Consider the following 26,193-nt stretch of genomic DNA (forward strand, 5'->3'; position numbering starts at 1 on the left):
GGGAGAAGGAAAGAGAGGAGAGACGAGCATCGTGACGATTGTCTTGTGAGATTGATCACGGCTTGTCATCGGACGAAGGCAAGCACCTCGGGAAGTGAGAAGCAAAGGCCGAGGCGGGATGTTGTGCGGGTCGAGCGGCGCGTGTGCTTTGCTTCGCGGGTACTGACCACACTACGGACGCAATCAGGACTTTGCTGGTTCTGCGTGACTCTGCACTCAGTTTGTTCTAAGGTATCGTGTTGGAAAGACTATGTAAGGCGCTGCAGATTGTGACAATGGTTCATTCTTCTTTCATGTGCAAGCCGTGTGACTTCAGCAAGAGCGGAAGATCGTTACGCCGATGCCGATCGGTCAGGGACCCAAGGACATGTTTCCATGTCTCGTTGTGGGCTACTACAAACAACCACCGCGGCCTTTTCTCATACAGTAATCCTTGAACACGTCGTCCCCGACTGACAGCGTGGAAGCCACAGCAAAAATGGTACTGAGCGTCTGCATCCACAAAAAGGCACCACCAGCTGACAACAGTTGCAGACCCAAGTCATCTCCAATTCAGGCCACGATGATATGATAGTACGTGTCGCCTCGAACATGCACCTAAAAGCTCAGTTCAGTTGACGATCAATCTGATAGCATGACGCCGTACTCGACTACTATGGTAGACGCCTCGCGACGTGCTCCTCAGACAAAACGATCAAGATCTTCGAGATTGAGGGCGATCAGCACCGATTGACGGAAACCCTCAAGGGACATGAAGGAGCGGTTTGGGGAGTAGCTTGGGCACATCCGAAATTCGGCACAATCCTCGCCTCATGCTCATACGACGGTCGCATCTTGATCTGGCGCGAACAGAACAACCAGTGGCAGCGCATCTACGAGTTCACACACCACACCGCGTCAGTCAACCTCGTAGCCTGGTCACCTCCCGAGACCGGATGCCACCTCGCCGCAGCGAGCAGTGACGGCAATGTATCCGTTTTGACGTTCGAGAACAACGCCTTCACCCATACCATCTTCCCCGCACACGGTCTTGGTGTCAACTCGATTTCGTGGAGCCCAGCGATTCTCCCTGGCCAGCTTACCAGCGCTCAAGCGCCTGGCCAAAATCCTGCCCCAGTACGGAGGTTCGTCACAGGTGGCTCAGACAATCTCGTCAAGATCTGGTCATTCAATGCCACCACGCAGAGCTACGACAACATCACAACTCTGCAGGGACATCAAGATTGGGTCAGGGATGTGGCATGGTCACCTACACCTCTTTCCAAGTCGTACATTGCAAGCGCATCGCAAGACCACACTGTGCGCATATGGACGCTGCCTGCTGGCTCGGAGATCAGCGATCCAAACGCGTGGAAGAGCGAGGAGCTGAATCTGGATGTGGTGGTCTGGCGCGTGAGCTGGAGCATGGCGGGCAATGTGTTGGCTGTCTCCTGCGGTGACAACCGGGTGAGTCTGTGGAAGGAGAAGCTGAAGGGCGGCTGGGAAGTTGTGAAGACTATTGAGGAGTAATGCGATACCTTCATACGGACCATCTCCAACAGTCATGGTATAATGCTGTGCGGAAATGTGACCACGAAGCAAAAGCGGAGGCAAAATGTCGCGACGAGACGAAATGGAAAATGCATGCGGCTCTGGGGACATTGTTCGATGAACTCGCGGCAGAGAAATTGAATGGGACAGCTTGCGGCGCGTGCACACAATGTGGCCGTGTTGACAGCCGTTCTCGATTGAGTCTGTCACAAGTCAGAGCCATCGCGGCGGAGCGCTCGGCATCGCGCAAGCAAGCAAGCAGGGCCGTGGAGAGACAACGCCGTCATCCCAGCCATAAGCCCCTCTGAGCAGCAGGAGACACATGTAGGAAACATACCAACGATACAGTGCAACGCCGCAGTGCAGTAGCAGCACTATGCAAGCTCCCGAACAGTGCGTCTCTGTTTGCTCCTAGGACCAACTTCTGCAGACCCTTTGGTTTTAACGTTGTCGCAGCACCGCGCAGACCCTTGCAGATGCCCAAACACCACCATCTACCAGGACGTTCCCAGTAGATCGCGGAAGGCTTCAATCCCAACATCTTCTAAATCGCGACATTACCTAAACAACCAACACGCCTAGACCGGCGCCGTCGACGCGGAAACTCGCGTCAACCGCAGGGAGCACGCCATATAGGCATCGTGCTTTTCCGGCATCACGTTTCTTGTCACTTGGGTCCAGAAGGGTATATAGGCTGGTTCGCCACCTCGCCATTCAAGTCTTCGTTAAACCGGTCATCATCACAAATCAACAGGAATAAAATCTCGCACAGCTGCGAGAGCACATCACCAAAATGCGGACCTCAATGGTGTATCCCAACATCATCACATCACTCCCACCAGAGCCAGCACCACAAATACTCCCAGACCTGAGCCGACTCCGGATTCGCGACCGCGACCACGATGACGACAGGAGGTCGCGGCGACGATCACCATCCCGTCGGCGCTCACGCTCACGAAGGCGACACCGAGACGACGACTACGGCCACAGATCAGCTCGCACCACTCCGATGCACTCTCCACGCAAAGACGTCCGCTTCTTCGACGAAAGCCCTCCACCCCGAAGCCGGAAATCGGTTGTCCCGAGCCGACCAAAATCTTACTCTCGAGATGCGCCTCCGGTAGCAATCAGCGAGACTGCCAAAGATACTTCTCGAAGGCTGTACCATGAGCACAGACGACACCACGATCGGGGGGAGTCTTCGTCTTCCAATAGCCTGTATGGAAACAGTCGTCCTGGAAGCCGCGCGACTAGCCGAGCAAATAGTCCCGTTGCTTCGAGGCGGCACGACCCTGTAGAGCGCGTCAGACAGAAGAGACCTGGATTGGACCACCGCGGATATAGTGCTGATGTAGTTCGACGCTCTGATTTGACTATGACGAGCAATGTTGCTACTGCTGGCGGTGGTGCTGATACTTTGAGCCCATCGGTGGCGGATCACATGCGGCCAGGTCATAGGCGATGGCATTCGAAGGGCTAAAGAGATTTTCCGCAAGACTTTTCTGGACGAGACTCCAAAACTATGGTTCAGCATCAACTCGGCGTCACGGCACACTTTTTGTACATGTTTGGACAGGACGGCGTTAAGATGGAACAGAGGGCGACCTCAAAAAATAGCGGGCATGGTTTTACGAACTTTTTTCACGACATGTCAAAAGGTTTAATAACTTGGCTCCGGAAAAGGACTTGGGAATTCTGGTAATCAAAACTGGGACAGCATCAATCCTGAACTCTATGGCAATGGTAATGAAAAGTAGTATTTTAATTGTAGTAATCTTGCTCGGAGAGCACTGAAAATTTGAAAAAGTCTTCGCGAGATTTTGTCTCTCGTTTTGCACGGCTCATGGTATTCAAAGACAGTGGTCGCTGTTGGTTCTATTCGATGCTACCGTATGTGAATGCTACTGTACACCTACTTGCTAGACGGTATTGCGGACGACCAGCAACACCACTCTGCATCCGACACCCACCAAAAGTTCAACAGATCTTCTGAGTCATTCGCACGCAGGTTGACGTCGCCCAGGGTCCTATCAACGAACGCCTCTCCCTTCGCTAGGCTCCTGCAACAACCATACTCTTGGCCAACGTCGACCACACTCCTGTCGTCTCTGAAGAAGCATTCGTTCGAGTTTCAGGCACCACAGACACAGCCTCGACCACGAAGACGACGCACTGCTCACTCGTTCATCGCGATGTTGAATACGAAGAGTCCCCCAAAAACCTGATTATGACTGTTCGAATCCATGCTCACGGGGTCCATTATGCCAAGGCACATATGGCTACAAGGTTCGTAGTCGTAAGTGAGGCACAGGAGAAGGCTGAAGAAGGCTACCACAGGGCCTCGACACGAGACAGCGGTAACAAACGGACTTCGAGGTGGCTCGATCTTGGTGGCAAGATTGCTTCGTTCGTCAGGTGGCTATTGCTCTGAAGACCGCGATCGTGAAGAAGCCACAAGGGTGAAACTCTTCACGATCGAGCTGGTGAGCCATGCGATGAGGTGTTGCTGGTGATCATGTCTTGACGGGTTCTCGAAAGCCTTGGAAGTACTGTTGGGCAGTCAGTAAGAAAGCGGACATGGCAATCAGTGAGGGGAAAAGATGGCGGACCTTTCTCCGGAAACCATTGAGGTCGTCAGCCGTGCCATCAGCATCGGCCGCTTGTATTTTCAGTCTCTGCATTTGGTACGCGGCTGCGGCTTGAGCGTCGACACTCGCATCCTCGAACCGTTTATAGGTAAGCAAACGTCGTGACCCTGCAGCCTGTCAATTTGAAGGTTCGGATGATCGCGACAGCAACACTTACACTTGTTGAAGTCTTGTCTGCATTGGCTCACAAGCTGGAGCGAAGGGTGTTGCGGCGTTGCGTACTCTTCCACCGGGGCGTCGATTTGAGCTCCAGCTTCGTTGACTTCTTCTTCGCTGGACCCGGCAACAGGCATCCACATGCTGAGTCTGCCGCCATCGACCAACATCTCGCTACTGAAATCTAGGATGTCATCGAGCATCCTCAGAAAGCTGTAAGGTTTTCTTGGGGGGATGTAATCCTCTCTGAGATGTGCCAAAGTGCCATCCCGGAGAACGACTTCCTGCTGGAGGTAGTCCCGTGTCGAACCCAGCACTTTCAGTCCTTCTCTCACACCATATGGAGGATCGCAAATGATTGCATTCAGCACTCTTTGCTTCCGCAAAGGCGTGTGCGTTAGATCCGCTGCAAAACCATCGAGATAGTGGGCAGAAGTACCATATTGCTCAAAGTTGCCTGCAACATTCCGGCCTTTCTTCCCTCGAATACTTCTCCCGTCAAAATCAGAACCGAAAACAGTCGAGCCGAAATGTGCCGCTGCCAGAGGAAAAGAGCCTGTGCCCATGAACGGATCATATGCGAGAGTTCCGGGACGGCAGAGAGCAATGTTAGCAGTAATAAGGGACAATTCCGCATCCATGGATGTAGTTGCAATATACTTCCGCTTTTTGAGATTGTATTTGATGACCGCTTTGCCATTGCTCTCGGCAAGCATTCTGCCAAAGCAGACACGCTTGGGAACCTTTTGGTGCAAATCGTAATCCTCGAAGATCGTGAACAGGTGGTCAGGATCTTTCATCCTGATGGGGCCTTGGAAGTCTAGGTAATCGAGGGCCTCAAAAGTGGCTCGTTGTTCGGACGTCGGACGACTGTGGCGGTGGCTATCACAAACAAAACGGAAAGAAGGTGTTCGATATGAAGACCATAGATGCGAGGTTCTTGTTCGAATATCAGTGTGAAGTGACGAGTAGTCTTTGCCATCGCCCCATAGTTCGTGCACACTCCAGATAAGTATTGAGCGGGATGTAAGTGCTTGAGCTGCAATCAACGGGTCGATGTTGTCTGGAAAACGGACAATCGCGAATGGAGACTAAGGCAGAGTGAGCAAATAATTCGGCCATGCCACGTAGGCGAAAGGCAACTGTGAGAGTACCGACCTTGTGGCAAAACTTCACACACGAAGCAGCACGAGAACATGTTGTGGGTGCACAGCTGCCCTTCGCCTACCTGTTGGATGTTCACCTACGTCGTTTGAGTACGAGATCCAATCTATGGTGAAACCGTTGAGCTCTGCCAGTGCCTCTGTCTCCGGCTGTCGAAAGGTTTCATGCATCTGTCTGTAGCGGATGAGGTAGTCCATCGTGACTTACGTGACACTTTGTGCTGTGATTGTGTGAGTGTTGCAAGTTCAGTCATGCTCGAAAAAGCCGTGTTGAGGGAAGTTTACATCCCGCATGCGCATGAGTCAGCACGATCTGGGACAGAAAGAACGCATCGTGGGAGGTAAGACGGCAAGAGCAAAAACCAAGTGAAATGACATGCTGCAACCGTAGAGCATATATATGTACAGGTTGCATTGGATAAAATAGGCTGGGTATCACGTCCTGCCTGTACAACAACATACGCCCAAACTCCTCGCTGGGAACAATCAAAGACCAATACCACTCCCATCCGCCTCTTCCTTCATTTGACCTTGCTCATAACCGTTTCCACTCCTCTCTCGCCGTTCCACGCAGCGGCCGCGCTCTTCACCCCGCTCAGCATATCTCTGCCATAATCATCTCTACTCCTCAAGACAGCCTCAACCCAGCCAATCTGCACATCCCAATATGAGTTCTTCATGTTTTCGAACGCTCTCACGACACCAGGCCCCTTCTCCGCACTCAACAAATCTCCAAATGAAGATATGACTCTCCATTTGTCCTTGATCACTTCGAAGATGTCAGGATGTTGATTGAAGAAGTTAAAGACAGTAACAACATCCTCCTTGATCTTCTCGGTGAACGGATCGGATCGTCTGAACTTGACACCCTTGTTTCGCACACTGGACAGATAGCGCACAAGGAGAGCATCCGAGAGCTCCTCGACGAAGATGTCCTGAAGTGAAGGATGCAGAATTCCAGTAAAATCTTTGAGGTAATCTTCGAAGGTTGTGGTGATGGATGCCATGGTCTTCTTTCCATACCATACAGGTGTGAAAAACTCGGTCAGCACTGGTCTGATATCTGTCGCGAAGATGACTGCTGCGAATATCGACATGCAATGCGTAGCCAAATCGACGTATCCATTGATCAAAGACTCGTGGTCAGCGGTGCTTGTCACAGCATATGCCGGACTGACCAGAGGCTCATAGTCCTGCTTGAATCGTGTCAAGAACGAGACACTGCCAGAGTCCTCGTCGATGTTGGCGATTTGATCGTTGGCGATGGCCACGAGCCATTCTTGGAATGTACCAACTCCCTCAAGAGCTGTGGGGTCTGGCGCATTCTCGATCTTGCGGAATTCGTCGTCGATAAGCCTTTGCCACATTTGCTGTCTCTCCCGCAGAGCCCGCATCATGGCATCCACCACGCCCTCCACAACATCTGGGCGACCGGATGACTCTGCGACCGATAGCTGCTCGCGCAGCATAGTCCACATGTCTCCCAACGTCTTCGTATGGAGGTGTTCATTGGCGTCCTGATCCAAGCTGCCCTCTTCCCTAGAGACGAACGTGCGTCGATCGGATGTTGCCATGCGATCCATCCATTGCTCGACGGCCTTCGTGATGAGATTACGGTAGTCTCGCACCAGCTCCGTCTCACGTTCGTCGATGACGTGAGGCTTGAGCTCCTCTTGCTTGATCCCCAGACGGGCCATCTTGCTATAGTACTTCTCCACCCAATTGAGAATCGCGAGCATGTGCACAGGTGTGATGTTGCTGTCGTCTAAACGTGCCACGAGAAAATCGTGCATAAGGTTATGGTAGATGTTGCAATACGTTTTGAAGATCTTCCACTTCTTCGGCATAAGGTCCTGCATTCCCAGCTTGACTGTGTTCAGGTCGTTAAAGTACCATCTGCACGCCTTTTCGAGCTTTTCTGGATCCTCATCAAAGGCCTGCTTGACTTGGTCGAATTGTGCGGCTGCACTGTATTCGATGGCCTGTAAGAACTTCTTCTTGTAGCCTCGAAGCTCTCTCTGTCCCACATTGATGCTCTTGAATCTTTGCGCCACATCTTGGAACTCTCTTTGCGCGTCTTGTAAAGCCTTTGTCTGTCGATCTTTCTTCTCCTCTTCCTCGATAACAAGTCCCAGTCTCACAACCAGTCCATTATTGCCTGCCTGCACAAGTCCAATGAGATTGATGCAAGCCTGTCCCACATGCTCATCGAACCACTCTACCACATCGTCCAGCTTCGTGAAGTGGTCTCTCAAGGTGACGCCGCTCTCCAGAGGCAAATTCTCGATCAGTTCCAGTCCCGACTCTCCCTCGGCATGTCCCTTGACTTGATCCATGGCACGATCCCTCACGTCCCTCAGCTCGGACAGACCGGCGTGAATGGCTAGCAGATTCGGCTGTGTTTCCAGATCGTCATCATCCTCTCGCAACAGCTCTTCCAGCACCTGCAACTCTCTGCCAAACGACTTGATCTTCTCCTTCATGTCCTCCACTGCGGCGAAGTTGCGCTGCATGATGCTCATCTTGTTGATCTCGGGAAAGTCTTCAATCATGCCCTGAGCTTCGGCGCAAAGCTTGTCAATCTTCATCATCTCCTCTTTTATAAGCTGCACGGTGTGCTGGCCTGTCTGAATCGACGACATGCCCTGCTGGGTGATCTGGAGCTGCTCGGAGAGGCCATGCTTGAGCTGGGCGTCGATGGTCGACTTCTTGCGCGTGAACTCTTGTCGTAATGAGGGTAGCTTGTCCAAATCGTCGGGATTGCGCAACAGCTCAGCCAGGCGTAGTGTTGGGTTCTCGATAGGCGGCGGGTCGTTCATGATGGCTGGAGCCTTGAGGTCTCGTCGCGGTGGCTCCGCCTAAGTGTTGATGCTGTAGTCGCGACTGGAATGGATGATTCGCTTGCGACGATCGGAGCGTAGGCCCTGTGCCACTGTTGTCGCGTATCTCGTGTTCAGTGTCGTGTCATGGTCGGACGGGGGTCCGCCCACAGCATGCCAATGGAGCTAGTTAAAGTTGGTCGCGGAGTGAAGCTGGAGTCGCGAACCTCCGTCTCTCCTCGGCGTTGCCATTGAACCTCTGATTACGACCATCACCACAACAAATCACTCCACAATGGCATATTTCCGCATTACACTCCTCCGATCAGCCATCGGTCTGCCCAGAAAGACATCAGGAGTGCTGCACGCGCTCGGCCTCAAGAAGCGCATGACCACCGTCTACCACCCGGTCTCACAATCCGTCGCTGGCCAAATTTTCGCAGTCAAAGAACTCGTCGATGTCGCAGAAGTCGAAAAGCCACTCACAACGTCGGAGATGAAGGAATTAAGGAGACCTGATCCTGGATTCTGGGTAGAGAGCAGAGCGAGAGATGCGAGGGGAGCAAATTGAAGAGGGAACGGCTCTGAGGGAAGAATGTTTTGAAGGGGAAAGGAGAACTGCTACGCACGCCGCAAGATTCGATGCAGGAACGTGCATGATAGAAGCAATGGAGTCGATCTTGTAGCAAAAAGAAGATGGAAAGCGTGCAGACATGACACAGAACCATGAACCGCATGCGCTTACACAGTTTGACCAAAAGCCAGCTGCACGTCCGAATGTGGGCAAAAGGCTGGAAATCTCCGTGAGCGGAACGAGATACGGATACTCTCATGAGCTGCAATGTGGCTACGGCGAGCACGCGAGGCGATATGGAGGGAGAAGCGCACCGACTACGGCAGGTCGCTGATACGCAAGCACTACGAGAAAAGAATATTCGAGATTCGCATTCAATGTCTTTGAGACGAGGCTATAACTTGGTCTGTGCCTCAAGCCATGGCAACACCACATTCTCCAAAATCTCAAGGCTGTTCTTTTCCAAGAACAGGAAATGTCCGTTGCCGTGGATTCCTACGTCGCCGAGGGAGACAAAATCTACTTCCAATCCTGCCTGCCTCATGTAATTTACTGTACAGTAATCATACACGTCATGATAGCTCGCCTCACCAGTTAAGACTAGATGTGCCACGTGTGACAGATGAGCCAGCTGTCTCGCCGGCTCGGCTTGTCTTGTACAGTCTGAAGAGTTCGAGTTCCTTGCAGGCACGACCTCTGTCCGCAAGAGACTTGCATCGTCATCCTCAAGCGGTGGATCATAATGTAGTGGTAGATTAGTGAGGCCATAACGCCGGGCACCACCAGTAGTAGTGTAGCCTTGTGCAAATGGTGAACCTATCCAATTCTGGAAAGGAGGTCCTTGCGGCTCCATGCTCACGAGACCTTGGACAAGATGAGGAACGGTATCTGCGAGCTGGAATCCCCAAGGGCCTGATTGAGAGTGTGTAAAGACGAAGCTAGGCCTTCCTATCCTTTGGAGGAGCGCAGTGTATGAAGCATTGTTGTAGGATGCCTGGATAGTGCCGTTGATCAGAGCTGGGACCTGAGACGCGTAGAAGTCGTCAAAAATGGGGTCGCCAACTGTGCCTACGCGGAAGGTTAGCTCTGGTCGTCAAGATTACACACCGCGCTACCTGGCCTCACCTTCGCCCGGCCATTGAGTATGCCCTGCTGCTTGAGGATAAGGAAGTGGATCTCGCTTCTCTGGTGCGGTGAATTGCGATTCGATTTGCTGTGTGGAAAAGGCCGTCAAGTCCCCATCATGGCCAGGTAGGTATGGTGACCTTCCTCGAGCTGCTTGGTCTGTGATGTAGACCTCATAGCCTGTGCGGAGCAGATGCGATGCCCAGCCTTCACGCCCGTCTGGGGTATTCAGAAAGTTTGTGCCTGACTGAGCATTGCCGTGTATCAATACGACTGGGTTGGACTTGGTGGTTTTGGGAGGGATAAGGTGTTCGACATAGATCTGGCCGACCATGTAGCGGCTTGTGGTGTTCGATGTTGGTAAGGTATAATTGATATATTGTCCTCCGATGTAGAAGTATTGTCTGCTTGCAAAAGCCTCTGTAAGATCATTATGAAGCTCATCATGAGATTGGCCGGGAGAAGAACATGATGTTGTTGCTGCAACTGCTGCAGTCCAGAGGGAGAGCTTTAGGATCATGCTGAATCGTGTGTAGACAGAAGGAGAAGAAGGAGCATGGCGCCATTTTGAGACTTGCTAGTACACTACAGTGTCTCCGCATCGCAGCCCTACATTTCGCCGTTCGGAAGGATGCTGCAGCGCTGATGATGGGGCGATGGGATGCCGTAGCTGCAGTGGAGTTTCAATGCGATGCCAAGCTTTCCATCTGCGCCTCGAGCCGACCTGCCTCGCCGTAATTTTTGAGCTTGAGCTCCAGCGGAGAAAACTGCGTTAACCACGACACCAACCGCATCCTATCAACTCCATACTCGCGACACCGCTGCCACCCGATAGTCGCCTTCATCATGGGCAAGGATAAGACAGAGGCCGAAATCGCGGCCAAGAAAGAGAAGAAGGAGAAGAAGCGCAAGCACGAAGAGGTCGACGCCGATGCAGCGCCTACGCCAAAGAAAGAGAAGAAATCGAAGAAGTCGCGCAAGAGCGAAGGCGTAGACGAATCAGTAATGGACATCGACAACACCGAAGTCTCTGTCGTCGCGCCCAAGGAGGAGCAATCAGACGGCAAAGCACTCTCTGTCGTCGGCATCGCAGCTCTCGTCCCCTTCGCAAACCCACTAGCCAGCGAAAAAGACCAGAAAAAAGTTCTCAAATCCGTAAAGAAGGGTGAGTCCCAGTCTCGTAGTCCCCCCAGTACCATTCATCATCATAATCCTCGCACACCACAATTTCCCCCTTCCCATACAACAACAACCACGACATCGACAGTACAGCGCGCAACATCTGCAACAGCATCATCCTCTTCAGCAGTCCTAGACAGGCGTCAACCCCTGTCACAAGATCTCATAATCGAGGAACCCAAACTCTCCACATGGGCAGATTTCCTAACATACCTCCAGCTGCCAAATCCAAAGCCCTAAAGCGCGGCGTAAAAGAATGCGTCAAATCGATTCGCAAATCCCCCGTCGCAACACCCACATCCCTCAACCCGGCCAATTTACCTTCCGGAATCGTCATTCTGGCCGCGGATATCAGCCCCATGGATGTGATTTCGCATATTCCAGTGCTGTGCGAAGATCACGGAATTCCGTACATTTACGTCCCATCGCGAGCGGAGTTGGGTGCTGCGGGGTCTACGAAGCGACCGACGAGTGTGGTGATGTTGACGCCGAATACTGGAAAGGGCGCAACGGAGAGCGCGGATGAGTGGAAAGAGGCTTATGCGGATTTGAACAAGCTGGCGAGGAAGTTGGCCGCGGAGGTCAAGGTCTAGCAGAGCTCACCTGCAATCCGGTTGGAGAGCTGAGATCTGCCTCGCAAGCACTGTGAAAACCTCTCCGGCTTGGACGAGAAGAAATCGAAGAGGTGCGAACGGTGGTCATGTTAATGACACGCTCATATGGGAAATGGTTCAAACGGTGTCGCGGCGTCTGGAAAGGGGTTTGGTTGGACTGTACAGGAAAGTACTGTATGCGAAAATGCTATTACTGTGTCAATATGGAAATGGCGAACAAAGTTCAAATCTCTCTGTGAACGTCTCTCATCTCTTTCTCCCAGCAGCACTTTCTCTGAGGCGCCGTTGAATAAACACAAAGACAAGTCTGGAAGTAAGGGAAAGATTCGCATCATCTCCAAAATATCGTGACCTCGTTCAAATTGGTATCATGAGAAAAGCCAAGCTAAAAACGCGAAATTCAACAATGACCCCCCGTTTTCACATCTCAGCTTTCTTTTCCAGCATAAATGGCCTGCCAGCTGCAATCCTTTTGGCTCAAGCTCTCGACACATCTCGTCGTGCTCCTAAGGCTTCAGTGCCTTATTGACATCTCTGCTCGTCTCCGCTCGCAGTCCCTCAAGCACTAGCACTCCCCCTCGAATGCTTCCCATTATCCACTCTCAACTTTTCCAGAATCAGCTTCACAGACTCCCCTTTCCCCTGCTGCGCCCCATCCCTCACATCAATCTCATCCGCCAACGTCATAGCTTTCTTCGTCAAACCCCTTAGAACTCGCCGAGTATACGAAAAACTGCCACAGTTCTCCATATACTGCACCGCATACCTCTTCACCTCATCATCATTCGTCTTTTGTTTCAGAATATTGATCAAAACTAAATTATTGGGATCGGATCGGATCGCGTGGATGATGGGAAAGGAGAATTTCCCTTCAGTGAGATCTTCGCAAAGGCCTTTGTTTTGGGTGTAAATGGTATCTGAGAGGTTGCGGTAGTCGTCTAGGATTTGGAAGAGAAGGCCGATTGTGTTGACCAGGGGAACGTAATCTGCTGGCTGATGGGGGAGGTCGGGGTTGGGATTGTAGTTGTGTGAAGGACTTTCGGCGCACATCAGCTTGATGGCTAGTCGGAATAAGCCTCCGGTTTTGTTGCCGACCATCTCGAGGTAGTCGTCTTCGGTGGGACATGTCAGGGTGTCGCGCCAGAAGAGGTCCATGCCTTGGCCACGATGGAGGTTTAGGAGTTCTCCTGTGTAGATTTGAATGACGAGGGGGTTGTTGAGTGTCATCAGCTCTTGCAGGGCACAAAAGTAAACGTAGTTGGCGCTGTTGATCGTTTGTGCAGTTCCAAAGATCGAATGGGCAACGGGAATGCCCCTCCGCAGCTGCGAATTGTCCTCGACATCATCGATCAGAAGTGATGCGGTATGCAGCAGGGCCACTGCTCGAGTGATCACCGCAAGCGAGGACGCAGGAACCTGCAGCCACTCGTTGAAGGCACTGATGAGCTGTGACCGAATGTCCTTGCCTGGGTGCGATTCGAGGTAGGCATATGGCCCTTTGAGGATGTTCTCCTTCTCTTGGCTCCAGCTGCTGCCGCTGCCATCGATCAGGTCGGCACCAATGACTGTAGGCGGCGACTGATTGTCTCGCGAGAAGTCCCGCGACGCCGTACTGGTGCCCGCCTTGTGGCCATAATTTCGTCCTTGCGACATCCACACACGCTCGTCGACTTCGGGGTAGCGCCTGCTCTCGGGCACTGACCCCAGACTGTATTGGCTGCGGTGTTTCTTGGATAGTTTACGCTCGCGGTCGTTGGAGTGGTTGCCGTTGGAGGCTGCTCGGTTAGAGCTCGTTCGCGTGGGGATAGTCGCAGGGTTTATGGCGTGGGAGGACGAAGGTGGAGAAGGACTTTCGAGCGAGAGGAAGGTGGAGGTGGAGTTCATCTGTTCGACAAAGCGGCTGGAGCGTCCATCGGCGCGCGACAATGAATCCGAGCGGGTCTTGTTTGCGGCCGGAGGTGTGGTGAAGGGCGGACTCTCGCGCAGTGCAACGGAGGGGAAGAGGCTGTACTTCTTGGTCGGGGTGGTGCCGTTGGGTATGTCGGTGCTCGAGGCGCTGGGGGTGGTGTTGTAGGTGGGAGTCGTGGCACGCAGACCCCCCAGGCCCGCTGTCATGGGCATAGTCGTGTTCAAGCAGCTGTGCATATGCAGCTGTCACAAGCTCGCTCGCTCGTGCAGTGGAGCTCCCGAATGCGGTCAAGTCGCCAGCTGCCGGGACAATATGAAGCCGACCGAGCCGACCGCCTGGGTCAGTCAGATACACAGATACAAAACCCGCGTGAGAACAATGTCGTCTACTGCCAGAGCTGTATAGCTCCGGACATGCTTGCGGCCTGCGTCGTGAGGTCTCCTCGCCGCGGCCCGGTGGCTTGTCAATGAACCAGCACAGGTCACAAGTTGGGCCGCTAAGCACAAGATCAGCCAATATCTCTGAAGCGCCACCTCCGTCGACCACGACTCGTTATGATCATCAGGAACCGCGAGCTAGCAGTACTGATCGCCTGGTCCAGCGCTCTGGTGCCCAGAAGTTCCTGTGGTTCAAGTGCGAACAGGCGTTTGTCGGCAACCGGGATTACCCATCGCCACTTCTTGTGGCCGCGTACAACCAACAACTCCAGTGTAGCATGGTCCTGGTATTGCTGACTGCAGCAGAGAGGAGTGCGTGCGCGTTGAGTCTTGATTAAATCTCAGGAAGGATAATGTTGCTACAAATGCGATGTGGGTATCATTACTATCGGTACAAAACGCGGCTGCTGTCTCGCTATTACCGCAGAAGCATCCGAGCCTTCTCTATTCAGTCATCGCCCCATTACTGTACGCCTGTGGTGTTGCTCTCCTCATCACCGGCATACGCGAACTTGGAGAATCTTCGAATCGCTGCTCCCTTGTAATAGAACACGTACGGAATGGCGCAGCACGCCAGCCCGATGAATGCCAAAAGGGTTGAAGCCCATTGGTCGCCAAGTCGGTGGTACATCTGGATGGTGAACAGTACGACAGCCGCGCCCCAGAGTGATCTGAGGAAGGTCTTTGCGGCAAGAGCACTTGCTGCTTGGTGCTGATAAGTGTCGACCAAATAGTTGTTGGCGCTGTTGTAAAGGAAGATAAATCCGAAGCCAACAAACCAACCTCCAAAAGCAGGAGCAAACCAGGTCAGGCGTGGATATGATGTCCAGGCGAAGATGAACAGCCCTGTTGGAAATGTCAGTCTCCGAAAATGAGTAATCGACTCTGGCAATACACTTACCGACTGGAATAAACCAACACGAATACATCATCGGAATCAAGCGAACCTCAGCCGGAGGCTTCCCGTTATACTTCTTAACCTGCTTGAGGTAGTGCTTATTCACCCAAGGCGAGAAGAAAGCACTCATCACAACTCCAATCGCCAAAGGAATGAACATCAAGCCAGTGATAGATGCAGAGTATCCTTTCCCCTCCTGGAAGACAATTGGATATGCTAGAAAGAACATATAGAGCAATCCATAGAGGACAGACATGTAGAGCGAGATGAACATGACAATCAGCTCTTGGAAGAGCAATTGAAATGGTCTCAACAAGAAGACTCGTAGTCTCTCGCTGAGTGGTCGTAGGTCCAGGTCCACTTCGGTCACGTATGAGTCGTTCCCAGTCTCTTTTCTCAGTTTCTTAGCTCGTCGGGCGAGGATAGTTGGTGCGTAAGTCTCCGGTACGGTGAAGGTGATCAAGATGTAGCATGCTCCAGACAAGATCAACTGGAGCCAGTAAAGCCATCTCCAGCCCAAATGATCAGCTGTGAAGCCTCCAATTAGTGGTCCAATAGCAGGGCCGATGAATGGTGCAGCACTGAATGCAGCCATGGGAACTCCTCTCTCTTCATTCCTCCAGAAATCTGCTAGTGTGCCTCCGACCAGAGTCATCGGAGCAGAAAATGCAATACCATCGATCGCTCGACACACCAGCAAAGTTCCAATGTTCTTCGCGACTGCGCAAGGAATGATGAAGATCACAGCGACCAGCAGCGTGCTCGCGTACATGATTCTCCTGCCAAGAATCTCGCTCATGGGAGCAAAAGCCATAGGTCCAACACCAAAACCAACAACGAAGAGCGTGATAGTCAACAGACTGACTTCTTCGCTGACGCCAAATGTCTCGGCTGGTCCGACCAGGTCTGCAGTGATCACAGCACTATTGAAGGCCACGGCGAAGCAGGTGATTGCAACGACCATGGTACAATACCATTTATAGGCCTTTGACCAGTTCTTCGGATTGTCGGGATCATTTTCGACAAATGTGACGAGAGAGTACTCTTGGGGCTTCGCTTCACCGGTCTTGGTTCGTTTAATTGAGATGACAGGTTGGAGACCGGTCGCTGTTTCCTCCGTATACTCGCGCATCCGATCGCCAGCTTCGGCGGTAAGCGTTCGATAAGGGAGATTGACAACGTCGACGGGATAAGGTTCGTGCGTGTGGACCTTGGTAAGAGGTCTCTCTGGTATCGCTCCATGATTCGGATCGTGATTGGGGTGGCGAACGTCGGTTCCGAAGTCGTTGTGCTTTTCGTGGTCCTTGTCGCTCAAGGAGGATTCGCTCGAAGATCTGCGAGCTCCTGAGGAAGCACGTTGTAGTCCGACTGCTTCTTCTGCCATGCTGAAACCTGTGCAGTCGATAGCAGGAAGGAATCGAGGGGATGATAGACAATGATAATGAGGTCAGTGAAAGGCCAACAGCACCTACATGGTATCCACAATCCATCTTATATATATGGCAGCATGACTTCGAACAATAACATCATGTCGAGGTAGCTCCGCGTTGCAGCCGCCCATGGTCCGCATGAGAAGGAATCACGACGGTCAGTTATTAAAGATCTGTAAAGGCTTGGCAAGAACTATGATGCTTTGTTGACCATCCGAGATATCTCCTGCGCACATGAAGAGAACGAAGCCTTTTGATAAGATGTCGGCACGGTCCGCTGGTGCAAGAAGAGGAACCCTTGCACCGATTCCAGGCCGGCCAGGCCCGTCGTGTTCCTGGTTTGCGGTCAAGCAATGGTGGATGTTGTGCGATGTTCGAAGCGTTATCGGAGGCCGACGAACTGACCGAGTGCGAGAATGTGCTATGCATAGCGCTTTTGTGGAAGACATGTGCAGAAATCTGGAACTCGCCACTACAGAATGGTCAGCAGTTCGTGCACATTTGGAAAGAGCACCACGCACAGCACCACATGTCAGCGCATGGTTCGCGGTGCAGCAATGTTCTACAGCTCGTGGTTCTGTGGTACGAGTAGAGCCAAGCCATGCGATCCGCTTCTAGGAATGACGTACGAACTTGAACACTCCGACAGGCCGTGCTGTGTTCAAGCCCCAATGCGCAGGCACAGTCGAACGCCTAGCGATGTCGAAATCTGACGAACATCACCGGCAGTCAGTCATGGTATACTGCGGAAGGCTGCGCTGTTCTCTGTTGGCCGCCCAGGACTGCACAATGGAGTGCTAGAAGAACACTTCTGGCTGTACTCAGGCCGCATGCTGTGGCCATGCAAATTCACCTGGTCGAGGAACTGCATGCCGCTCGCGTGCAACGATTCACGGAGGAGTTCTTTGGATCCAGAGTCCTGGTCTGGCCATGCTGCTGCGGTGATTGTGCACAAGCACAAATCGATCAACATGTCGTGTTGCGTAGCAGATGGCGCAGGTGGTGGCGGTTGTGGCCTGGTCGGTAAGCGATAGGAAGGCATACCATTGCACAATGACGCTGTCGCTGTGCTGCGCAGGTGCAGATAGACGATATCGTTGCGCAACCACGTTGCTCGGTAGAAGTCTACGCGCCCAGTTGCTCCTGGGCTGCTTCGCGCAATGAAAATAGCGACAGATACGACGGTAGCATCGCAAACGATTCGACGTCCAGCCCGTACGAAGAGGCCAAAGAGATCTGCAGAGCGCCCTGACTCGGCATGATATGTGAAACGCTGCTCACGTCTCAGCGTGTCCAGATTTCGGAGACTTGCGGCCAATCTTTCCAGAAGCGAAGAGCAATGGCTTTGAGGTGACGTCCATCTGCTGCAGGGTTGATGTCGCTTCCAAGTTCCAACATGCTGCGAACACTGCTCTCGACTGCTGTGCTGCCAATGCGCAGAATGAGGCCGAAATGGAGCCCGGATTGGCAATGACAATCAGGCACCACAGATCGGAGAAGTCAGCGTCGGCTTCGCGATGCAGCTCACCGTCGCACAGGCCGAGCACCAGGTGAAGTGGCTGGAGAGCAAGGATGGCAGATGAAGAGAAGTGGGAAATGTTGGTGAGGCTCCAGGATGCGCTGCTCAATTCTTCCGCCGCACCAGCCTCTGCTGAGTCTGCCGCACGTGTCAGCTCATCATCGCCGTCGTCGTGAGTCGATGTGCGCGATGCACGGCGGTGCAGCTGGCGACGAGCGGCACGGCGACGAGGTGTGCGCGCAGCATGAATCGCACGCTGTCGAGCTGCCACGTCGAGCGGTGCAGGTGCGAGCGCAGCAGGTGCAGAGCGAGCCGAGGAAGTCGCGGAGCTAATTCGTGCGCTACTCATGGGCCGATGCACGCTAGCACGTCTCGTCACATCCGCTGGCGTCAGCTCACTTCAGCCACCCGAAGTCTTCCCCTCCCGGCCCCCAGGGAGTCCAGCGTTTCCTTATGAAGAGCCCGGCCGCGCTCCAGTTCCTCCTGCTTCCGTTTCTGCAACCTTCGCCTGTCTTTCTGCCCAACGCTGCCCAACATCAACCACTACTTCTCCCTCTCTCCTCCAGTGGACAGCTTCCCTACTCCGCAACGATCATCCGCGTCGTTTGTGTTGCTATAACACCTTCACACACACACGACAACAAACAAACTTGGCTCTTCCTGTAGCCTCGTATCGGACTTTCCAGGATGACATTTCGCAGCCGCGAGGATCAATTGGCCGCCAGGTACTTTCTTTTCTATGTTCTACAGCGTTGCTTTGCAAGATAATGTACTTGAACTCTGTTCGAGATCGTATTGTATTTCATTTCTCAGATCAGACCATTGCTACGGACTCCACGGATACCCCTTCTGCCAGCCGGCTTTGGACATGGAATTGGACCTTTGATTGCCATGGACTTGCTTCCCTTGGACTTGACTTGATTGCGGACTCCCAGGCCGGAACGGATTGTCTCTACGCTCCAATGCGTGTTGAGTCACATGGTCGGCTTGAAGCCTCCAACTTATTCACAGTGGAGTTGCTCGTCACCTGTTCTCAGCATCGCGGATATGACCTTTACCACACGGATCATCCCAAGGATTAGGAAGAGAATCTGCGCGGCCGCGCGATTCGATGGCCCAATCTGTGTTTCCTGGTGTTCCCTCCGCAGAGATGGTCTTGCTACCTGTTTGGATCGTTGAGAAGCTCTCCCACATTGGATAATGTCGACTACTCTGACCCTCACCGAATATCTGCCGCCGCCACCCTTGGATCCCTTCAATCCTGTTCGACGCACTTTTAACGACGTTTGGCCCGCGACTCTGTACCTCCTGTTTCCATTCGACACATCTGGCGCGCTCTTGTTTTACACGGCCACGGGACGGGACCATTTTTTGTTTTGTTTATGTTTCTTCTTGTATTACGTTGCTTACAGACCACAGTGTCGTTGCTGCTGTCGACGATGACACGAACTGACGTCTCATGTGTGTAGTGAGGAGATTCACTCCTTCCACCAGCCCGGATCCGTTCTGTTTGCACAGCCCACAGAGGTCAATAACTGGTGCCACTCCATATATCCGGAAGCCTATCCATTGACTCCACCGGACACTGCCTCGGACTGTGCCTCTTCGGATTGCCCAGACATGTACGACTCATCATGGAGCCAGGCTTCAATGCCAGAGGAGTCGTGGACTTCAGGACCTTCCGCGGACCACAGCACACTTCCAAAGGCCGCCAGCCGCCAATGGCCCACATATAGTGCCGCGCCCAGCTGCCAGGATTCCCAAGCCCTGAACGACGCCTCGTCGTGGGCTCAATTTGGCCAAGGAGCTGTAGATATGGGCTTGTCGCCTGCTCTGAGCCATGAGAGCCAGACTGTGCACAGCCTTACACACGTGCCCGAGACGGACTTCCCATTGCTGCCGCCCGGCTTGGATTTGTCCTTCATTGGAGAGCCCACAAATTGGTCCACATCCGGCCCCGTTGTCTTTACAGCTGGCCCTCAGGATATGTCCACTGCCAGCATGGTTTCATCCCCGGCTTCCATTCCAGCAGGTCCACAGATGAGCGCGTACTATCCTGCCTTTAGCGGACCGCAGCCTGCGATGTATGGCCCAACTCAGTCCATGGTTCACTATTCAGAGGCTCCTGCTTCGCATTTCCAAAGGAGGACTGTGTCTGATCCATCCGGCTCTCCGCCTCGACGATTGCTGCCACGCACGGATGCTCCGGTGACCGTTACCTACCACTCTGCTCAACAGCCACGATCACATGTGTCTGGCATGGTTGCACACGGCGATCCGAGAGTAAGTAACTCTGCCAGCTTGGCCAAGGACTTCCATGGCCACGGTCTGCCAACTCCTCCCCCACGTCCGGAGACGTCTTCGCCAGGCATGATTTCGGGTCCATCCTTTGTGTCCACCCATGGTAGTGAGGAATTCGGTGGCTTCGTCCGGTATGAGCAGGAGCAACAAGTACCTGCGGTGCAGATGAGGTTCGATGATATAATGCGCCATGACATAACCTGCAATACTGACGTGCGGCGTAGCTTCGTTCAACCTGGTCGCCCAGTGCCCGCGCACTTACCCGTGCACCACCAGGAATTGACACCGGCCTTGTCGAGGTCTGACTCGACCCACTCTGTCCCACATAAGGCCAATTCCTCCACTGGTAGCGTGACTGGCGAAGGAGACGAGGGACGCCACAGGAACCATCCACTATACTCCAAGGGACCCGAGGCCGATGGATTGTACCACTGTCCTTATGCCAGCGACCCTAACTGCCAGCACAAGCCCACAAAGCTCAAGTGCAACTACGAGTACGATCCCTCAAATCCCTCCCCCAATAATTATGCAGACATGACTGACCACTTGCGATTACAGCAAGTTCATCGACTCCCACCTGAAGCCTTTCCGCTGCAAGGTTGAGTCCTGCTCCAAGCAAGAGTTCTCATCCACGGCATGCCTGCTGAGGCACGAAAGAGAGGCACACGGTATGCACGGACACGGAGAGCGGCCCCATCTCTGTTTCTATCCCGGTTGCGAGCGAGGCATTCCTGGCAATGGCTTCCCAAGGCGTTACAACCTCTTCGACCACATGAAGCGTGTCCACGACCACAAGGAGGAGCCACAGCAGGAGCGTGCCGCGGATAATGGAGCCCGCAAGCCAATGAGCCGCAAGAGGAAGGCCAGTCCCTCTGAGGAGCCAGTTGCCAGGAGGCAGAAGATGCAATTCGTCTCTGGCCCAGCCATGTCTATGCCCCAGGAAGTGTACCCAATGCAGGTTCCTGTCTACCCCGAGCAGATGCATCCTCAGGACCAGGGAAATATGTACTCCATGATGGGAAGGCCAGCCTGGAGTGAGTGAGGTGACAAATATCATGGATCCTGCGCGGCTTTTCGTAGAAAGTTGCTGAGCGGAATCCCGGAATTGCCTACAGTACATTGATTGATTGAAGCAAGTCATCAGTACAAAAGTCCACCTCGAGGTTGGCCTCCAAGGACTGATTTAGCTCTCCACCGAGCCATACTGGCCATTTGGATCAAGGAGCCCGGCTGAGGCCTATGCACCAGCCACCTGGTTGCCACGCCCTGGGAGATCATGTTTACCGGATGCTTGCTCTACAAGAGCTTGCTGTGACTCGTCAGTACATGTTCACTGCCTTGTCGCCGGACATGATTCTACCAGTGCCAAGTTCTTATCACCAGGGTCGCGGAGATGGAGGGTTCGAGGACTGTTGAGAGAAGCCGAAAGGCTGCAGGAGGGATGTGGGCCGCTTCAAGGCGATTTGTGTTGGATAACATACATGCGTTGACAATATTTGAAAGGAGTTAAACGGAGTTGATGTTGTACATATTTAATATTTCACGGAAGAAAAAGCTACTCCCTGATCATGTTTGACAACCACTGTCTCGCAATCGTTGTTTGTTATTGTACACATCACCTCCAAGAGGCCGCTGCCCGTGAGGCATGGGACTTGAGTAATACGCCGCGGCGCAAGTGGCCGGGAGCTCCAGCGGGTGGTATCCAAAAATCAATGCAGGACGACAAGCCCAACGAAGACTTATTCGCTAGCGCGCTCTTAGGACAAAGAGCCTGCAGCCCATGCCATTGTCGTTGCGGAAAAGCGTGCAGAAAATTTCTGGCTGGACTCTGCAGACCCACTTCACTTGAAGCGATATGGCTTGGCGTTCGGCTTTGCACCACCCACACACCACACCGCCACGACTAGCAGAGCAAAAGGAAAGCTAGCTGTGGTATCTCTGCATCGATTCACAACAGATGCAAGGTACAAAAGCAAAAAGAAAGGCCAGTTTTGGCACTGGAAAGTGGGTTCTTGATTCCGAATCCGGGATTCGAACCCGGGCCATCACGGTATCACTCCTAAGAGCCTGAAAACGAGAGATCCTAACCACTGGACCAATTCGGAGGAACGTGGCAGCTCTGGAAAGATAGAAACAGTATAGAGGTTGGTAAAAAGGCTGTGAGTGAACGGGGAGGCCGTGGGGGCCATTTGGGCATTTGGGAGTCGTTCATGGGCAGTCACCTCGTTCTACAGCACACTCATAAGCTTATTACAACGTTCCTCATCAGCTTTATGTGCTGTAGAGTGCTCAGTTGCTTGGAGGGGTTGTATAAGCATTGACGAGTTATGAGCTTGGCAGAATTTCTCAGACAGCGAGCCTTGTAGCAGCTGGAACCTAATGACATTCATCTTAAATGAAACTATGCAGAGTTGTTATAATGAGCTGTTTATCATGTCCGAACGTGAATGCCTCGACGAGCTGTAACGATCAGCCTGACAATCGTCCAACGCCATCGAATTCGGCTTCACACCCATGCGCCACAACGACAGGCACAAGATGTTTAACGATATCCAGGCAATTGAATGCGGTATGTATCAGCAGAAGCTTCATGTGTCAGTCAAATTATTGGGCAGAAAGACAGTGAGCAACAAAAAGCGTCGTTCGAAAATTGCCCTTTTGCTTCTCAATTTCCTACGCTCGATTGTTCGAATACTACGCGTCATCATGTACGCTTTGTCTCTGCTCTGAAGAGCTCGACGGACCCAACGCGTATCGGAAACAGCAATGAAAGGCACAACGGCAATTCTCCGAGCGAGAAGTCTTCGAAGACGGTCGATCTATCGAACAAGTGACTTCTTGATCGATCGAAAATCACTTCTAGACTGTCGGCGTTGTGTCAGTGACCTCGGGATCGACTGATTCTACTTGAGCGAGTTGCGTAGCAGTCTGAACGTCTATTTGCCAAAGAGCTTGGTTGCTTTCGCAATTTCAAGAGGCACTTCTAGAGGGATATAATACATTTAGTATCTACGAAGCATTGTTGCTGCTGGTCAAGAAATTCAACATTGACATTAATCTCGCGCGATCACTCTTGGGAGAAATGCTTCGATATGATGTGAGCAGCTTGAAGCCATCACTTGGGCAAACTGCGTGCTAGCCTTCGGGTACTCCATAACGGAGTCGTTGTACGATCGCTGGAGATCTATTGACACACTTTCTTGATCTAGGAGTATGTGTTGCACTCCTAGTACTTCCACATGAATGCGTGCTGCCGAAGGCAACAAAAGTGAAGATAATTGCCAACAGTCGAACGACTATCGAGAGATATAGACTACTAATGATCGACCTTCGTGGCTCAGCTATGCAGCTCAAGAACTCGTTCACGCCCTTTATCAAGGACGTCCGAAAAATCCCAACCTACGCTTCGACTTCTTCAGGTACCCATGTACTAAATGCCATGCCTTCTGGAATATTACGCCACTGGCCTGTTCGTGGATCAAGAAAGTCCTCCGCATCTTTACGAACTGCCTCTCGAATGATACTGGATTTCTGCTTTTCGCGAGGAACAATTCTGCAATTATAGTGTCTGGGCTCGACGGTAATTCCTCCAACCAGATCATCGCCGTCGTACTTTATCGGCTTACCCGTGGCGGTATCGATGGTAGGCAAAAAGTCAAAAGCCCACACCAGACGTGAGATGCCCAAAAAGAGAGATCGCTCTGCGATATGGATACCCTGGCAGAGACGACGTCCGGCTCCAAACACATAGTTGTCTCGTTTCGAAGCTTCACCCATAGCAGATTCGTACAGCGATCGTGGATCGTTGGCAAGTCGATCTGGGTTGAATGTCCTCGGTGATGGGGAGCGTTTGGGATCCATATGAATGGCCCAGACGTTGTTGATTACAGTTGCTCCTGCGGGGATGCGATAGCCTTTGTAGTTGTCTTCCTGTATTGCTGCGTGTGGCACGCCGAGGACTACAGTGGGCATCCAGCGAAGCGATTCTTTGATACAAGCTCGAACATATGGTAGTCGATGGTAGTCTTCGATCGTCGGAAGTCGTTCGGAGCCTACCACGCGATCGATTTCTGCTTGAATCTTTTTCTGTACGTCTGGCCAGACGATACAGGCCAGGATGAATCCATATAGAATCGATGCTGTGGTGTCTGAACCAGCTTCGAGCAGCGAGCCGCTGATGTATGCTGCCTGATCATCGTCGAATTTCTCCGTCTTTTGTGCTCGAAGTAGATCGTTGCAGAAGCACGGCTACGGGCAAGGTTAGCTAGGAATTCACAAACAAATGACCCTCAAGGATATTTGGTGTGGTTGAACGTACTGTGCCTTTGCCGCTCTCCAAAGCATTCTTTGCTCGCATCCAAAGTCGTACATACAGCTCTTTCTCCTTCTTGTGCAGCATCTCAGCATAACCAATATTAAGCGAGAGAGCGCGAGGAAGAGACTGGATGATGGGGAATAGATCCGCCAACTGCGCACTTGCACTGCCAGCAAGTTTGCCCCAGCGCTCGAAGCTCTACACAACGCAATGTCAGAATCTCGGTCCCACTTGGAGGATCTACACTCTTGCCTACCCAAAATAGTTGTAGAAGATTAGGATCTTGCGTATCTGGAGCACGATATCCGAAGATTATTTGTGTCGAAAGTGAGAACGTGTAGCGACGGATATGAGCAAGGAAGTCCTCGGGTTGGTCAAGAAGTCCTTGAAGCATGATCTTATTCTCCAAGTCTTGGTATGGAACATAAGTCACAGCGGCTTTGATATTCAAAATGTTGTGAATCGTCTTGTGAATCATACGCCAGAACTTTCCATAGCGCTATGTATTCATACAAATCAGCAAATTTGTTGGACCTAGATACCATAAATTCGAATATGCGTACCATGACGACCAACCGCAGGCCACCGCTGGCGATTGTCTGGCCTATGTACATATTAGGTCGATCCGAATAGTTGCCGCTTCGGCGATCAAGAAGATCTTTGACTGCCTCGTCGGAGGACAGAACGATCATCGTCGTGGTGCCGAGCATCAACGAGTAGATGGGGCTATGAATGTTCAGTCTCTATCAGTGATTCCATGATATTTGCTCGGAGAGATCTGCCTCACCCGTATTCTTGAGCCCATTTTTGCAGCTGAATGTGCGGATTCACGACAGGCATCTGATGCAAGTTTCCTAAAATCGGAATAGTTGGCGGACCAGGAGGAATATCAGCAGGACGACGTCCAATCTGCCATACTTTGCTGGAGAGCACAATAGCGCATAGTACGAAGACGGACCCCAGCACGAGCGCATTGAGTGTGGAGTTGGCCATATTCCAAGACCTTCGAGGAATGGAGAAGTGTTGCTGTGGGCAAAAAGAGGAGATGACATCCAAAGCCTATTGCTTTGAGTTCATCTTGTCAGTAAATAAGCTGTACTGTTACCTTTGCTCGCTATGTGTCTCGCGTCGCAAGCTGTACATGTATTCACTCCATTGGCTTTTCCGACTCAATGCAGTTTAGCGTTGTACTAGTGCTCAAACCCCACAGCGTGCCCCTCTTCGCGGATCCGGACAACCAGTAATGAGGAGCTCTGAGCCTCGTAGCTCTGCAGAGAACTGAAGCAAGTTGGGCGGAAAGATCTAAATCTCACATCTGTCTCTGTATTGCGGCAGTGTCTCTGCACTCGGCTGATGAGTGCTGAACCTTCCAAGTTCGCAGCGAACTACCAGATTTCGCCAGAAGCCCGATTTGTCTCGAGTAGATTTTTAGAGCATAATCGTACTGTGTTGCTGAGTTAACAAGCATATACTTAATGCTCTTTCCAGAGGCAGGTGCTTCGGGTCAATAGAGAGGTCCGATCTGCAAGCGCATCTCCAACAGCCTGACTTCAAAGTCGTGCTGTACAAGGGTCGA

General features: G+C 52.4%; 10 protein-coding genes and 1 non-coding gene across 11 annotated transcripts; 4 read left to right on the top strand and 7 right to left on the bottom strand.

The window, feature by feature from the left end:
- Window positions 1-478: 478 nt before the first annotated feature.
- RHO25_000169 (uncharacterized protein) lies at window positions 479-1,509 on the top strand (the record flags this gene model as incomplete). The annotated part of the gene is made up of 3 exons (XM_023592797.2): window positions 479-481; window positions 535-573; window positions 634-1,509. The coding sequence occupies 3 exons, from the start codon at window positions 479-481 to the stop codon at window positions 1,507-1,509; spliced, it is 918 nt and encodes a 305-aa protein (XP_023459067.1).
- A 2,534-nt stretch (window positions 1,510-4,043) lies between these two features.
- On the bottom strand, window positions 4,044-5,695 carry RHO25_000170 (uncharacterized protein; the record flags this gene model as incomplete). Its single annotated transcript, XM_023592798.2, has 4 exons — window positions 4,044-4,079; window positions 4,140-4,285; window positions 4,336-5,425; window positions 5,582-5,695. 4 exons carry the CDS (start codon window positions 5,693-5,695, stop codon window positions 4,044-4,046), a joined length of 1,386 nt encoding a protein of 461 aa, XP_023459064.1.
- Window positions 5,696-6,018: 323 nt separating this feature from the next.
- On the bottom strand, window positions 6,019-8,316 carry RHO25_000171 (uncharacterized protein; the record flags this gene model as incomplete). The annotated part of the gene is made up of 1 exon (XM_023592799.2): window positions 6,019-8,316. The coding sequence occupies one exon, from the start codon at window positions 8,314-8,316 to the stop codon at window positions 6,019-6,021; it is 2,298 nt and encodes a 765-aa protein (XP_023459065.1).
- A 295-nt stretch (window positions 8,317-8,611) lies between these two features.
- RHO25_000172 (mitochondrial 54S ribosomal protein uL30m) lies at window positions 8,612-8,887 on the top strand (the record flags this gene model as incomplete). Its single annotated transcript, XM_023592800.2, has 1 exon — window positions 8,612-8,887. The coding sequence occupies one exon, from the start codon at window positions 8,612-8,614 to the stop codon at window positions 8,885-8,887; it is 276 nt and encodes a 91-aa protein (XP_023459062.1).
- Window positions 8,888-9,284: 397 nt separating this feature from the next.
- Window positions 9,285-10,535, bottom strand: RHO25_000173 (uncharacterized protein; the record flags this gene model as incomplete). Its single annotated transcript, XM_023592801.2, has 2 exons — window positions 9,285-9,958; window positions 10,016-10,535. The coding sequence occupies 2 exons, from the start codon at window positions 10,533-10,535 to the stop codon at window positions 9,285-9,287; spliced, it is 1,194 nt and encodes a 397-aa protein (XP_023459063.1).
- Window positions 10,536-10,861: 326 nt separating this feature from the next.
- On the top strand, window positions 10,862-11,787 carry RHO25_000174 (uncharacterized protein; the record flags this gene model as incomplete). Its single annotated transcript, XM_023592802.2, has 2 exons — window positions 10,862-11,180; window positions 11,414-11,787. 2 exons carry the CDS (start codon window positions 10,862-10,864, stop codon window positions 11,785-11,787), a joined length of 693 nt encoding a protein of 230 aa, XP_023460201.1.
- Window positions 11,788-12,366: 579 nt separating this feature from the next.
- GGS1 (geranylgeranyl diphosphate synthase 1) lies at window positions 12,367-13,929 on the bottom strand (the record flags this gene model as incomplete). The annotated part of the gene is made up of 1 exon (XM_023592803.2): window positions 12,367-13,929. One exon carries the CDS (start codon window positions 13,927-13,929, stop codon window positions 12,367-12,369), a length of 1,563 nt encoding a protein of 520 aa, XP_023460200.2.
- A 688-nt stretch (window positions 13,930-14,617) lies between these two features.
- Window positions 14,618-16,436, bottom strand: RHO25_000176 (uncharacterized protein; the record flags this gene model as incomplete). The annotated part of the gene is made up of 2 exons (XM_023592804.2): window positions 14,618-15,000; window positions 15,056-16,436. 2 exons carry the CDS (start codon window positions 16,434-16,436, stop codon window positions 14,618-14,620), a joined length of 1,764 nt encoding a protein of 587 aa, XP_023460203.1.
- A 2,252-nt stretch (window positions 16,437-18,688) lies between these two features.
- RHO25_000177 (uncharacterized protein) lies at window positions 18,689-21,344 on the top strand (the record flags this gene model as incomplete). Its single annotated transcript, XM_023592805.2, has 4 exons — window positions 18,689-18,726; window positions 19,471-20,472; window positions 20,527-20,796; window positions 20,861-21,344. 4 exons carry the CDS (start codon window positions 18,689-18,691, stop codon window positions 21,342-21,344), a joined length of 1,794 nt encoding a protein of 597 aa, XP_023460202.1.
- A 974-nt stretch (window positions 21,345-22,318) lies between these two features.
- On the bottom strand, window positions 22,319-22,407 carry RHO25_000178. The gene has a single exon. It is a non-coding gene; the product is annotated as a tRNA-Glu (tRNA).
- Window positions 22,408-23,701: 1,294 nt separating this feature from the next.
- Window positions 23,702-25,610, bottom strand: RHO25_000179 (uncharacterized protein; the record flags this gene model as incomplete). The annotated part of the gene is made up of 5 exons (XM_023592806.1): window positions 23,702-24,550; window positions 24,621-24,815; window positions 24,874-25,116; window positions 25,181-25,343; window positions 25,405-25,610. 5 exons carry the CDS (start codon window positions 25,608-25,610, stop codon window positions 23,702-23,704), a joined length of 1,656 nt encoding a protein of 551 aa, XP_023460205.1.
- Between the last annotated feature and the right edge of the window lie 583 nt (window positions 25,611-26,193).

The sequence above is a fragment of the Cercospora beticola genome, chromosome 1 (assembly GCF_033473495.1).
Source record: "Cercospora beticola chromosome 1, complete sequence".
Lineage (NCBI taxonomy): Eukaryota > Fungi > Ascomycota > Dothideomycetes > Mycosphaerellales > Mycosphaerellaceae > Cercospora > Cercospora beticola.